Here is a 15364-nt window from a genome sequence, read left to right on the forward strand (position 1 = left end):
TATTTAGATGCCACAGTGGTGGATCGTGAGCTTTCCCCCAACTGCTCTAGCACATACCTGCGCCTAGGGTTTTTTTGCCGCAAACTCTCTCATAGTTAGACACAGAGGTTGCTAGCAGAGCTTTCCCAACTGCTCTGGCACATACCTGCGCCTAGGGTTTTGTGCCTGCCAACTCTCTCATATTTAGAGGCACAGTGGTGGGTAGTGGCTTTCCCAACTGCTCTGGCACATACCTGCGCCTAGGGTTTTTTTGCCTGCAAACTCTCTCCTATTTAGAGGCACAGTGTTTGCTAGCGGGCTTTCTCAACTGCTCTGGCACATACCTGCGCCTAGGTTTTCTGCCTGCAAACGCTCTCATATTTAGAGGCACAGTGGTGGGTATGGAGCTTTCCCAACTGCTCTGGCACATACCTGCGCTAAGTGGTTTCTGCCTGCAAGCTGTCTCATTTAAAGGTAATGGGGGTAGCGGAGCTTTCCCAACTGCTCTGGCACATACCTGCGCTAATGGTTTTCTGCCTGCAAACTCTCTCATATTTAGAGGCACAGTGGTGGGTAGTGGAGCTTTCCCAACTGCTCTGGCACATACCTGCGCCTAGGGTTTTTTGCCTGCAAACTCTCTCATATTTAGAGGCACGTGGTTGCTAGCGGGCTTTCTCAACTGCTCTGGCACATACCTGCCTAGGTTTTCTGCCTGCACACTCTCTTATATTTAGAGGCACAGTGTGGGTAGTGGAGCTTTCCCAACTGCTCTGGCACATCCTCCCTAGGTTTTTGCCTGCAAACTCTCTCATAGTTAGAGGCACAGAGGTTGCTAGCGGAGCTTTCCCCAACTGCTCTGGCACATACCTGCGCCTAGGGTTTTCCTGCCTGCAAACTCTCTCATATTTAGAGGCACAGTGGTGGGTAGTGGAGCTTTCCCAACTGCTCTGGCACATACCTGCGCTAAGTGTTTTCTGCCTCAAGCTGTCCTCATTTAAAGGGTAAGTGGTGGGTAGCGGAGCTTTCCCAACTGCTCTGGCACACCTGCGCTAATGGTTTTTCTGCCTGCAAACTCTCTCATATTTAGAGGCACAGTGGGGGTAGTGGAGCTTTCCCAACTGCTCTGGCACATACCTGCGCCTAGGGTTTTTTTTCCTGCAAACTCTCTCATATTTAAGGCACAGTGGTTGCTAGCGGAGCTTTCTCAACTGCTCTGGCACATACCTGCGCCTAGGGTTTTCTGCCTGCAAACTCTCTTATATTTAGAGGCACAGTGGTGGATAGTGGAGCTTTCCCAACTGCTCTAGCACATACCTGCGCCTAGGGTTTTTCGCTTGCAAACTCTCTCATATTTAGAGGCACAGTAGTTGCTAGCGGAGCTTTCCCAACTGCTCTGGCACATACCTGCGCTAAGGCTTTTCTGCCTGCAAACTGTCTCATATTTAGCGGGACAGTGGTGGGTAGCGGCGCTTGACTATTTACTTTAGCACTTACCTGCGGTATGAGTTTTCTGCCAAAGGACTTTTTTCATTTTTAGTGGAATAGTGATGCGTACCGTGACTTGGCCAATTTCTTCGGCACAATTGTGCGCTAGGGGTGGAACAGTGAAACAATGTTAGGTAGGGGGGCGTTTCCAATTTCTTTAGCATATATATTCACGAGGAGCTTCGCGCCTACGAACTTGTTCATTTTTAGTGGAACGCTAGCTTAATAAGACACTCTCTAAGCCAATTCAACGCCTTTTTGTCGGGTTTTGCCTTTCTAACATTCCCAAATTCAAAAAAATTTGCCCTTTGGCCCACGGCACCAAATGAACTAAACATTTGGTCGCATGTAGCTAGCAGTATAAAGTAACAATATAAATACTTACGTTGTTGTACTGACGCCTGAGTAGCTCATGCACGGATCCGAATACTTGACCGAGCAGAATTTCGCCCCTTTTTAGCAAGCCGCGAACACACCGGAATCAGCCGCGCAATTTTTCCCGCCTGAATCCTGTGACCAGTCATAAACATTTATGCAAAAAAAAAAAACGCCGAAAACTACCGGCACCCATCGCTCAAATAGAGAAACAAAGAAAAGGTACTTTTTGTATTAGCTGTAGAAGGGGGCAAAGTAAAAATATCGCGTTTTGGCCCGCGTCTCGTTTTGCCCCGTCTTACCCTACTATGGTGCCAAAGCAGGAAAATGAGTCTAAACATACGGGAAATGTTGCTGCATATCCTTCACCAACAACATTCGCAAATTAGAGACAGGCTACGGCATCAGCAATTTATTAATCAGCAACGAGTCTCATTATAAGTATTTGGACGTCTATTTTTCCGACGGTTTCAAGTGGACTCAGCGCACAGAAATGAGATGACAGAGGGATGTAGAATGTATTATATATTTTATACGCTGGAGTTTTAATCAAGCTTAACAAATCGCGAAATAAACACTACTTTATGTATGAAAGATCCACTGTAGATTGCACTTCTGTAATTTGGGGTCCTCATCAGCAATACTTAATTGACAGACTGGAAATAGTTCAAAATGAAGCAGCCGGATTTGTAACCACTATAATTCCTTTGTAAGTATTATAGAAATAAAACGAACACTGGGATGGGAGCCACAGTAAGAGAGAAACTGCGGCTTAAACTTCTTGGTAATATTCATTATAATTGAAATGTCATTAATTCCGATGAATATCTTTTGCCAAATACGGGCGTCTCTATTGGATGAGATAATTCACGAAGAATATTAGAATACAGGAAGAAAACGCGCACTTTTGGTGGCTCGTTCTTTGTAAAACAATCCAGGATTGGAACGATATCGTAAATGAAGCTGATAGTGAACTTATTTTCTTCACGTTGCCAACACCAGCATTATACTGTCAATAGGAATGGTTTATTATACCGAAGCGTTTAAAACGTATAATTGTGATCTTTTTCATATTCTTTGTGTAATTCACTATGTTTGCGCGTTATTGTTTTTCTATGAAGTATGCTGCGTGTTGTTGCATCTATAGCTAATTGTGTTATGTTGTGACCCATGTCCACCTCCTCTTACGAAATGCCTTGTGGCGATGTAGGTTGAGTGTTAATAAATAATTAACTAAGGCCCGAGCTGGTTGGTACGCTTGCGTAATCAGGCAGGCGAAGCGCAAGAGCTTGGTTGTAGCGCGGCAAAGGACACCAGAAAGAAACGTACGACGACAGGCCGTGCCGCGCTACAGCGAAGCCTAAGAAATAAAAACGTATCACCCCTTATTTAAGCGCGAGCCGTGCGCGTCTTTTGCGCATCACCTTCGTTAAGGAAGGTGAAGGATATTAAATTATTGTTATCCTAAGTGTGCTATTTCGTTACACGATGTCATTTCATTCAACCCTGAGAACCTTTCGACATAACAGATGGGTGGCGGTCACCTCAGTAACAACAGGTTATATTGGCAATACAAATGGGCACGTCCAATATTAATGCACAAAAATCATAACAGTAATGGAGATATTATTAGCACATATATAACACAACGAAATCATTACTGTGATACCAACTTAAGATTAGCTATCTGATTCATCGATTATGGCATTATTCCACGTGGAAATAACGATACCACACAGTTTACTGCAGCATTCTGCTGCATGCCAACTGTTGACGAAATACCCGTTTTGACCGGGTCATGTATTTTTTGTTTTTTAGCTGCAAGGATTCCTCTGAGTTATATTGTGCGCACCCTCATTTTTACAGCTTCTTTGAGCAGCGCTATAATTTGGAATAGTACTCGCCCTCACTGGGTGCTGAGCAGATTACACATTATCACTGGATTTTTGGTGATGCATTTTTATGAGATTCGGGAGCAGCTTTTCTATCCGTCAGATTGACAGCCCTTGCCAAGGTTGTTTCTCTCAAGGCGGTCGGCATCCTGTGCAAACGTAAGCACACTCTTTAGGGAGCAACATCGACAATAGTTCAGGCACAATTAGAAAAGACAACATGGACATTGATATTTGAGGCCTCATATTTGTTTGTGAGCCGTATAAGCGCTTTTCTTTCGAATGACCATTGTTTTTTTTTTCGCGGAGTATTTTTTGAGCGTGATATTCAAAAAGTTGTAGTTAACGCACTATTTAGACCAATAGACTGCCGCAGCTCAACTGACTGAGCAAAGCTGATGATCATATTCGGGGCTCTTTATCGCCTCGGTTAACAAAATGCACGCAGGAACATATACCGGGTGTTCCAAGAAATGCGTCCAAGATCCTCAAAAATTAGGGAAATGTGATCTTTGTTGGATGGCTTCACAGTTACTTCTTCTGTAGCCGCAGGCATCTTGAGATGGCTGAATACATCATTTGCGACAGTAATCAAGAAAGTTAAATCAATTAACTTTTTAATTGATGGAGTTAGGCGGCTGTGTAAAATGCAAGTATTCAAGTTCTTCTGCGAAGAACCCGTTGCAGCTTTGAGATTTCGAAAAAGTGGCCTCTAATAATAATTGCGAAGTAATAAAATTCAACCAAATTCAGTGGCGAAACCGAAACGCGGAAGAGCACAACTGCCACATACTTCTGAGACGTCCAGAATGAGTGAGCGTCGTTATATGAACCATGTCGTGTGGGTGTGCGGACTGCGCTTGCAATTATAGCACGCATGGCGCACACATGTTAACGAACGCGGAAGAACTACACCCCTGGAATCGTTTTTCTTGAGCAGTGACGTCATTGTGGTCGTCTGCTTGTCGCACTCATCGGCTGCTTCGATTTTGATTTCGCCGTTGAATTTGGTTGAATTTCAATACGCCACAATAATTATTAGAGGCCGCTTTTTTATATCTCAAAGCTGCAATGGATTCCTCGCATAAATGACTTCAATTCTCGCATTTGACATGACCGCCTAACTGTACTAATTAAAAAGTTAATTAATTTAAATTTCTTAATTACCGTCTCAAATGATGTGTTTGATCATATAAGACGCCTGCCGCTACAGAAAAAGTAATTGTGGAGGCTGAGAAAAAATATCGCATTTTCCTAGTTTTTCACGATTTTTGAGACATTTCTTCAAACACCCGGTATAAGCTTCCCTCTGCAATTTATTCAAACAAAGAACTTAACTTTCCAAGTGCTATAAGTTGTAGGTTGTCTTCAGCAGGGTCGCTTTATAATATTCAGGCGCTCTCTTCGCTGTGCAAATGTGCTGCCGAAGAAAAATAAAACTCACAATAATGGCGTGAGCTGTAATAAAGCCGCTTAAAAAGAGAAAAAGAGCCCGACGAGCCAAAGGCCGCTGAACACAATAATCTAGAGACCCCAGTGGCCCCTCCCAGTCGCTGATTGGCTGGTGCCCCTCCTCTCCCTTTTGCTATTATATGTTTCCTTTTTTTTTCCTTGTGCTCGAGGTTTTTTGCGACGTGGCGTCCCTCCCCCGCAGCGGTGACAGTGGGGGCGCCACGAACAAAAGATGAAAAACAAAAAAAAAGAAATACAAGAGACAAAGCGCGAGCAGAAATCGCAAACGCGGGAAAAGGCGCGATCACGCCGACCCGTTGCGCGCTCGTGGACAGCAGATGGGCGAATCGATGGGGAGAGCGAGAAAGACGGCTCGCAAGACTTGGCCAAAAGACGACGTGTTTCACGCGAATAAAAAAGAAAGGGAAAATGGGGGACGGCATCTTTGCAAGATCCCATGCTGAGTGGGTTCACAGGGAGGTTTTATTTGTTGCCCCCGGGCAGGGTTTCTTCTTTGGTTTAAGCGGGGGCTCTTTCGCGCGTCGTCGGCGTTGCCTTTTTTTTCCCTTTTTTTTAATGGTCTGAACAAGACAAAAGGAGCGTCCTCTAAGCAGCCAAGATTTTTCTCCGGTGTCGTGCGCAGCCGCGCTTTCTTTGTTTTCCCAGCGATCGTTGCACCGAGCCAACGAAGCTGTACCGTGCGGAACGCTTTGCAATTTTGGTTTAAAGGTAAAACAGAGAGGACTCCTCGGCAGCGATTGTCTAGTCGGTACTCGGACACACACACACACACACACACATATGGCTCCATGTGTCAAAATTCCATCGTGCCATTGACCGGAATCGCTGATGTCTGCTGACTGTAGCGCCGCATGTACGCGAGAAACCAAGCTAATCGATGAATACGTCAGCGCAATGTGACGGATGCGGCATTTCGGGCGCCTAATGTTGTCGCAGTGAAAAAATGAAAACAGCTGGTGTGGCACGCGTAATCGCGTCCTCTGCTCTAGGACTGGAGTTGGATTCCTCGCAAGGGTAGATTATTTATTTTTGCGCCATCATCGCTAGGAGACCAGATGGAGAGCATAATCATTTTCGGAGTTTTACGTGCTGAAAGCGCGATACAATTATGAGGTACGCTGTAATGCTGCGTTAAGGGGGGCGTCGTTGTGGTGGTTCGACCACCTGGCGTTCTTCAACGGGCATCTGTTCTCGCGTCCCATCGAAATGCGGCCGCCGATTTTTTCCCATTCTGCGTGATAGGTAACATCGGCCGCCACTTACGACGGAGGTGAGTAACGAGTGGGCGCTCACGTGAGCCCGACAGGGCTGTGGGATTGAACATTTCGGAAGTCAAGAACACTATGCATACACGCCTTCTTCGTCGAGCCTCGCAACGTGACCGCCGCTTCGTGCCCAATTGTGCTGTTCGGAGCAAAGGTGTGCTCGCCAAGAGAGCAGAACTGGCTGCGTATCGTGTAAGCTATCCAACACAAACAAGAGAGTTTGAACCGGAGCTTGTTGGTAATGTAAAGAACCGTCACAAACACGCAACAGCAGAACGCCAGGTCCCTCCATTACGTCTTGAGTGTGCGCTTTCTCAACAAGGGCTTTCCCCGAACGTGTCAGTTTGTTGAATGCCCTCGCGTATCTCAAAACAGCAGATCGAGGCAGGGGAGAGCGCCAGCTAAGCTGCATCTCAGTGAAGCTAAATGGCACACATGCGGGTAGGACTCTCCAATGTGCGCAGCATGCAATTCTCTAAAAGTCTGTGCGCTTGTACTGCGCAGAGCTACAGACTCTGAAGACGGCAAAAATTACATTTGCGACGCGGCCTGAGCTTGGAGCCGTCGCAACTCCTCGTCCAGCGGCAGAGCAGTGCATGTGCGTCACGAAAGCGCCGCTGCTGATTTTGAGGACCTCGACGAAACATTATGAATTACGTGTGTGATTGTGTGGAAGGAATAGGAGAGAAAGGAAAGGCAGGGATGTTAACCAGTCTAGAAGGACCAGTATGCTACCCTACACTGGGGAAAGGGATGGGGGAGATATAAAGATAGAGGGAGAGCGCACGCACACACAAAAAGTCACACACATCTCACAGTCATGCTAACGTCGTCAGCCTAGAGCACTGCACGGGCCCGGGCCGGGCCGGGTAAGGGATTGTTGGATCGGGCCCGGGCCGGGCTCGGGCCCGTGATCTTCGGGCTCGGGTCGGGCTCGGGCCTGAGCCAGGCCCGTATTAGGCCCGTATTAGGCCCGGGTCTCGTACGTATCTGCATAATTGCGTGTGTACGTTGTTTGGTTATGTTTTTGTTGTTTTGTGGGGTTTAACTTCTCGAAGCGACCCAGGCTATGTGAGACGCCGTCGTTGAGGGCTCCGGGTAATTTAAAACCACCTGGAGTGCATTGGCGTGCACAGAAATTGCACAGTACAAGACATCTAAAATTTCGCTCCAATTTGTATGCTGCACGTAATTTCAAGAAACGCCTAATATAAGTACCGTGTAAGGAAAGCAACGGTAAACTGCCTAGATTAGTGTATAAAAGATGTGCGCGTTTGTATGTAGGGAAACATTTCGATGTTTTCAAATATGCAGCTACGCTCGCAGGCCCGCGGCGCCTGTTTCCGCCTGCCTGACTCCGTGGACTGGTCAACGTGACTTGTGAGCCATTAATATCTCAGGAGCTGTTTTTCGTGCAGTTTAAGTGCAAGATGCGGAGCGACTCTTATGACAGGGCGAACACCGTTATTGATTTTCCCATTACTGGTGGTAAGGCGCCAGACCATAGCGACACTCGTTTCCCCGAGTGTGGCTCACAACTGGAGTGCATGATGAGGCTAGAGAAGCGATCCGGGATTCTGGGAATAACCAACACACACACAAACACACACAGACTGATCAGTTTTATTTAAACCGCCCTTTATTCAACACACCGTTACTGTACACACGTCTTACACGAGTGTTTTGTTTTAAATAACTTCGGAATGAAAACAAATTTCCACGTAAAAGATGGCGGGGACCTCGTTTCGCTTAGGCACTGTCTATGCACGAATGAAAGCACTTCTATCTGAGAAATCGCTTCAAAATTTGCTTTCAGGGTAAGCCCCAGGCATATTCCGATAACCAAGCCATCTTCTGGCAGTCAGGGCACTCCGTTTTTTTTTTCATTCCATTGTGCAATAGATGAAGTTTGCAGGAGACTTGCTACTTTACTCAACAGCCCTAGCTCGTATGCAATTGATGTAGGCTCAAACTAAGAATGTCTACCATGTTTTTTTTTTTCACTTTATAGAGGTAATATATTTTGTAGTCGTTCTTTGAAATGCAAAAATAAGATTGTGTGGTTAGCACTGCGTGCGCATATGAAACAGCCAGCTATGACTCTAATTATATTTTATATTGCTCTGCAATTATTTCGCAAGACTGTTACGGGCGTAATTAACCGAAAGTATACACAGTACCAATGAAAGTCGTGACACTGAAAGAAGTTCCTAAAACAATTAATCTCTAGAAAATATCTTGTGTGCGGCAGGTATCTTCACAATAACCGAAGGTTGGACAGTGCCTCCTTTATGCTCAAGGCACAACTAGCTGAAACGGGCCGGGACGGGCCGGGCCGGGCCCAAACATTTCGGGCCCGGGCCGGGTACGGGCCACATTTAAGAACACCGGGCCGGGCTCGGGCGGGCCGGAGCATGAAGTTTTCGGGCCGGGCCGGACCCGGGCCGGAAAAATCGGCCCGTGCAGTGCTCTACGTCAGCCTATAACCGCCGGTGCAAATCTGATGCCTTCAAGAAGCTGAGCACTGCCTTCGTCGGCTTCACCCGCGATGACCTCTCAGCACGACATTCCAGATTGGTTTCTGCCGTCATCGGTCTGGGATCTACACGAGCAAGAGCGACTGCGAGTGATTTTCTCTGCGCATTGTAGCGAGGACAGAAGATGTGCTGTAGTGACTCCTCGCTATATACCACTGTTGTCACAAAACGGGTTGTCAGCCATTTCGATTCGAAAGGAGAATGACATTGTGAAAGCCACACTTAGCCATAAGCGGCAAAGCAGAGTGGCATCATTTCGGCGTAGGGCCCGCAGGTGTCTGAACACGTAAAGTGGTCGGGCAGTGGCGGTGGTGGTTGTGCAGTCTGCTTGCTGTATTACAAGTGGAGGCAGTAATTTCTTGTGCGGCCACTCGAAGTTGGCTAGCAGCATCGGATCCTTTATGGGGGTATTTTCTCGAGCCTGTCACCTTGAAGAGCTGATCGAGCAGCATTGTCGGCGTGTTCATTGCCTATCAGGCCGCAGTGACTTGGCAGCCACTGAAATGACACGTGGTGTCCTTTCTCTAACGAAGTATGAAGGAGATACGTAACCTCGAAGACCAACTGTTCGTATACCGTCCGTGTCGCAAGGCTGATAGCAAAGATTGCAGGGCTACCTTCGAATCGCAGAAGATCGACAATCGTTGAGGCTGTTCGCGGTTGACTACTCAAAGCGCAGCGCGAAGAGGGGCAAGTTCTGCTGCCGTCGATGTCGTTGGGTGGTCTGTCTTGAAACTGACGGTAATAGCTTTCGCTGGGACGACTCCGGACGAACACTGGAGGGTAGTTGACCCATCGGTATAAACATGCACGTGATGAGCGTATACTTCTCGTGCAAGAGATTCAGAGATAGTTGTTTCAGCATTGGAGATGAGAGCTGAGATTTTTTTCTGATTCCCGGTACGCTGAGGTGCACTTCAGGTCGAATGAAGCACCAAGGAGGTATCGCTGGCTTAGATGCGGGGCTGAAGCCTGACGGAAGGCGGGCAGAATGGTTTGCAATCGTTGCACAATACGATGCCCTTTCTGAAGGCAATGTTGGAAGGTGGTGGCCCGGGAAAAATGCCTGATATGAGCTCTCAAAGCTTCCACCGCAATGCGTGATGGAAATAGTCGCTTCAGTTTTGTGCGTATGGAGCCATTGTCATCACTCCACACCGGCAGTAGAGCGTTGTCGGAGTTACTATTAAAATTGCCATTAATTTATCGTGAGCTCTCGAATTTTGTAGTGGACAGTCGCAGTGAAGGATCAATATTGATTTGCGGCCGCGATCGCTCTCAGTGATGTTTCGCAGCCACGAAGTTATGTGGAAAATGTTCAAGATTCTCGCATTTTCGCGGGCATCGCATGGAAGCACGCCGTAGTGGAGAACCATTTGCAGAAGTGGACGCGCCCTGTTCGTTGAAGCAGGTATCTTGACGGTGAAGCGAGGGGAACTTTTGGTGGAAAGTAGTTATACAAGTGTCCTACTTTTTGCAAGCGCGTTTTACAAATAACTTTCCGCCCTTAAAAGCTCAACCTGCGAGAAGGTTCGTAGTCCATACAAGTACTTCATAGCTACCGTTTCCAGAGCACTACAGAATCACGGACGTCACATAAAACTTTTTTGGCAACGTTCGTGTTTACCGTGATCAAATCGAATGAAAATTTTGGAACAGTGCAGCAGCCCACCTGAACGAAGCTCTACGTGTAAGGCTCTGCCAACATTTCAGCATGAGCGGGCAAAGTTTCTGCTAGCCTGTGTACCGTCAAACCGAAATTGCTCGTCCATGTGGTCGACATGGGATAAGTCGCAAAGGTCTCGACTGGAACCATCGGGTTATTTTAGGTAGTCCGTGAGGTCTATCCGAAATAACTGCTGCATCCTATGTCCCAATGTGTGATAATTTTCATTTTCGGGATTGTTTAACAAGTCTGCGCTGATTACTAAATGTCCGTAGCTGCGAATCCTTTTTCAAAAAGTCTCAGGAGGCTTGTGCAGTATTCGACAGCGCTTGGCAACGCAAGCGGCCATTGTAGACTGGGGATCCAGTACAAAAACGCAAGACGTCGCTCCTTCTGAGCTCCCACGAGAGCGGCATTTGGTATCCGCTGTGTGAAGCAATCCCCGCGGCACGCACACCTTCTGGCGCCCAGTCACGAAAAGCGCGGTTGGCTGACCTCATTAGGCGCCCACTGAGCCGCTAATTCATCCACGCCGCGTAGCCCAGACACTCCCCCGTCGTCACCGGAGCCGACATCGGTGATTTTGCGGCCATTTCTATTGCAGCGTAGGTTGGTGCAATTCTCAGTGATGGCCTCGCTCCTTGTTCACTTTTATGGACCAAACAGGAGGTGCGTTTCAATACGGTATGCGCACGGTTAGTGCGTAACCTTGAAAATGAGGGAAGCCGCCATTTTCCTTATGTTTTCTAGAGATTCTGTGCTAAACACCCTCGGGCATAGTATGTGTCTGGCAGATCGTATACTCTGTCAGCGAAGCTTGAATGCACAATTCTTAGACTTTGTTGAAAACTGTTCAGCGGCCGCTGATTCGCGTTTCTCCTTGCTATGTGGGCTGAGCAGGGTTGGCGGGTTTGCCTACTTTGCGCCAATTTGGCTACTTGTTTAGTACGGTGGCGGCAGGAAAAAACGTCTCGGCTAATCGGCTAATTTTTGGCTACTTTCTTGTTCTTTCGATTTGAACCAAACTATCAATATCTTGTGGCATCACAGAAGCTGGCTTTCGATTAAGCGGTATGGAAACACGGGACCGTGGCGTTTTCCCAGCTTTCAAAATTGAATGTGGCGCTCGAAATAAACGAGAAGACTTTTGAATGCGTGGATGAGAATCGGGAGAAAATATTTGCACTGCCGCATGGGGCCTCATTTTGCAGAAACATATGCGCGACTTCAAACTGTAATTGGAAGGACAACCGAAAGCGCTCCACATCCGCTGCAGTCATCTACATTGGGAATCGGATATCCGAATAATTCCCTGTGTTATTTCTTAGAATTAGGTATGGACTGCAACTCGGAAATGCTAACTGCACGGACTTCGTCATCACGCGAGAAACGATTGCGAATGTGACTACAATTTGTACGACAGTAACAGCAACTGTGATTTTGAGCACGTGTTAAAGCGTTGACAAAATTGGACTTTATTGGAAACGCGCCGAATGGGACGGAGGCGTAGCAACGACGCGTTGCAGGAGGTAATCGCGGAGGCCACGGTCATGATGCATTATACACTTTACCGCTCCCAAACGCCGACGCCACCCCGCCGACCAATAACACCGTGACAAGAAAGTGGTAGATATCAAAGGCGCGTTTGTAAAGCAACCAGAGTGTGTGGCCATGGCGCTGTGGATAGCGTGCCGAGCATCTGTTGTCGCGGACGGAGAGGTCGTGGGCTCGACTCCATTTGACGGAACATTTTTTTTTCTTTGCCATCTGATCCTTGCATTTTTTGACGTCATTTCAGTGACATAATTACGCCACTGAAGTATTGGTCGATCCCGACATAAGACACTTTCGTGTTAGAAAGTGCCCAATATTATGCCTCGAACGATGCTTGTGACAACAGGGTGGTTATCGCTACAGGCAGCCGATACTTCGTTGCAGGTATCACCGATGAAGTTCTAACAACAAATGCGCCTGCATTTGGGCGACCAATTCCCAAGTTGCGCGTTAAATCGCAGTATTGCAAAATGCAAGACAACAAAACTGCAGTGACTGTCTTGAGAACGACCGCTTGTATTGTCTGATGTGGCGTGGCGCAATATTTCAGTCACAAATGTCTTAGCGGTTTCTTCTACTTTCGTTGCGCGCCTCAGTGAATCCGCCCAGCAGTGTCATTACAAGTGCGCTCAGCTGTGGGCCATGCGTGGCTCCTGGCTGCGTTTGTCACGTGCTGCCAGTGACGCAAAAGCGAGTGGCGACTGACGAGGATCTTTCGTTTCATGCAGCCATGTTCCAGGCGCCACTGGTGCCGTCGCTTGGTCCTCCGGGCCACCACCCTCCTCCCCCCCAGATGCAGCACGGCGTATCCCCGGTGGCGCGCCCCATGGGCTTGGCGCCCCCGCTGCGGCCGCCCGTGAGCGCTTCGCCGGGCCTCAAGGAGCCGCCGCCTAGGATTCACCATGCGCCACCCCCGCCGCCACCGCCGCCGCCGCCGCCGACGATCTCCGCTCCGCAACCGCCGTTCGGCCAGGTGCGTTCGCTCGTTAACTTGTGAAAACGCCGCAGAGTTACGTAAGGAGTAAACAATCTGCACACAGTTTTATTTGTACCTTTCTTTTAAGTTCGAAGGGGAGGTATTTGGTATCTGAGAATGGCGCTCTAGTTGGCAACTCAGTACCGTGCAGTTAACTTTGCGACATCGGCAAGATGCCATGAGACCCATAGCAAATAACTAAAGCCCCGAAGGTGGAGAAAAGTTTTCAGAAAGACTTGTCGTATGGTGCTTGTTAGACTCGTGTAGGCTCGTATTCTCAAAGACTCCCTACCTCAGACCATTTTATCACCTTACGTGAGGAGCCCATCATGTATCAACTAAAACTTTTTGTTGGGCTAGTTGGTGCATTTAGAGCGGTGAATAAACGGCGTCAACGAAACAACCACAAGAAGAGACAAGGACGTACGCCTACTAACAACTGGTTTTATTCGAGGCACACGGGGACATATATATGCTCAACTCTTGTCAGCTCTGATCACATGGTAACCATAAAATCGATAAACGTTGTACGTGATGACGTATGTTTAACAAATAAAATTGAATAGTGATTTGTGAAACGTGGTGTCAACAACTAAAGTAAAATGAACACGTGACAAAAGATGACTAACAGAAAATTTCAATGCGCCAACATACTTCAACGAGCCAACATAGGAACACCCATTAACAGGCATTTCTTTTCCTTAATCCCGACCATGCGCAGTTGTCTCCAAATAAGGCGGGGTTAACTAAGCGCTTCTAAAAACGATACCTCACATTTATACAATGTTTTAGATGGATCACTAACACATTCCAGGTCCTTTTTCTTAATGAAGAAGGCCTCTTGCAGCTCGCGTGCTACGCTGTCATTACTTTTATCCAGCACCAAGGTGTCCTTTAAACGAGGAGAACATCCGCAGGCTTTACAATGGATTGCCAAATTGGACCCGGTCCCTTTATCAAGTGACCGCTCGTGCTCTCTCAACCGTTCGTTCAGGCAACGCCCCGTTTGTCCTATGTAGACCTTGTTGCATGTGAGCGGGATTTCATAAACGACACTTTCTTTGCACGTCACAAACGGTCTTACATGCTGGGTTCCGCAAGTAATCTTGCTTTTTTTGCATTTATTAATCCGAGGGCACAGGGAGGCGAGCTTGATAGGGGCCGAGAACACAACCGGCACATTTTACTTATTGGCGACTTTTTTTAGATTGTGGGCTACGCGGTGAGAGTAGGGTACCACTACAGGCTTTACTTTCCTGGTTTCTTCGGGTGTACTTTTTTCTTTCTTCTTACCTTTAATTTTCTGGAGAAGAGACTCCACTATTGCTGTTAGCACTGTCTGAGGATAGCCTGCCTTCTTTAGTCGTTCGATCTGGTGTCGAAAACTGCTTCCCATGCAAGGCTCGCAGGATTTCTTGATAGCCGATTCCAAAGCCGCTGTGGCAATCCCTCTTTTAACTGTCTTCGAGTGCGTCGACTGATAGGACAAAAGTTCTTTTTGCGCTCGAGGGTTGTACATCCATTGTACCCCTTTTCTTTCCAAGGAAAGCTGAATGTCTAAAAATTGCAGTTTATAATTTTTTGGGAGTTCAAAAGTGTACTCTAATCCGTGGCTATATTCTTTAAAAACCTGTAGAATTTCCTGTATGATGCCTGAATGTTCTGAAGCATGCTGTCTACTTAACACTACCAAAAAGTCGTCGACGTACCTAAATATTTTAAGCACCTTGTTCTTGTCAAACTTTTTATCCAACACACGATCAACCGCAGCCAGGAAGATGTTGCTCAGCACTGGGGCCACACAGGAACCTATACAAACGCCCTGTTTTTGAATATACACTCGGTCTTCATATTGGACTATAACGTAGAACCAAGATAAAACTGCAGTAGGCTGAGGAACTTTTCAACAGACATTCCTGCCGAATTCTGAAAGGCCAAAACGCCTTTGTTTTCGATGCAGGACTGAACTCCAAACCCCGCCTTATTTGGAGACAACTGCGCATGGTCGGGATTAAGGAAAAGAAATGCCTGTTAATGGGTGTTCCTATGTTGGCTCGTTGAAGTATGTTGGCGCATTGAAATTTTCTGTTAGTCATACATCTTTTGTCACGTGTTCATTTTACTTTAGTTGTTGACACCACGTTTCACAAATCACTATTCAA

General features: G+C 47.2%; 1 protein-coding gene across 1 annotated transcript in view; it reads left to right on the forward strand.

Moving 5' to 3' along the window:
- The window catches only part of LOC119395186 (NGFI-A-binding protein homolog), a 1247109-nt gene that overhangs the window by 989562 nt on the left and 242183 nt on the right, over positions 1–15364 (forward strand). Inside the window, exon 7 of the mRNA XM_049416112.1 lies at positions 12955–13199. Coding sequence (XP_049272069.1) covers positions 12955–13199 — 245 coding nt within the window. The remainder of the gene's footprint in view (positions 1–12954; positions 13200–15364) is intronic.

This window comes from Rhipicephalus sanguineus, chromosome 5 (assembly GCF_013339695.2).
Source record: "Rhipicephalus sanguineus isolate Rsan-2018 chromosome 5, BIME_Rsan_1.4, whole genome shotgun sequence".
Lineage (NCBI taxonomy): Eukaryota > Metazoa > Arthropoda > Arachnida > Ixodida > Ixodidae > Rhipicephalus > Rhipicephalus sanguineus.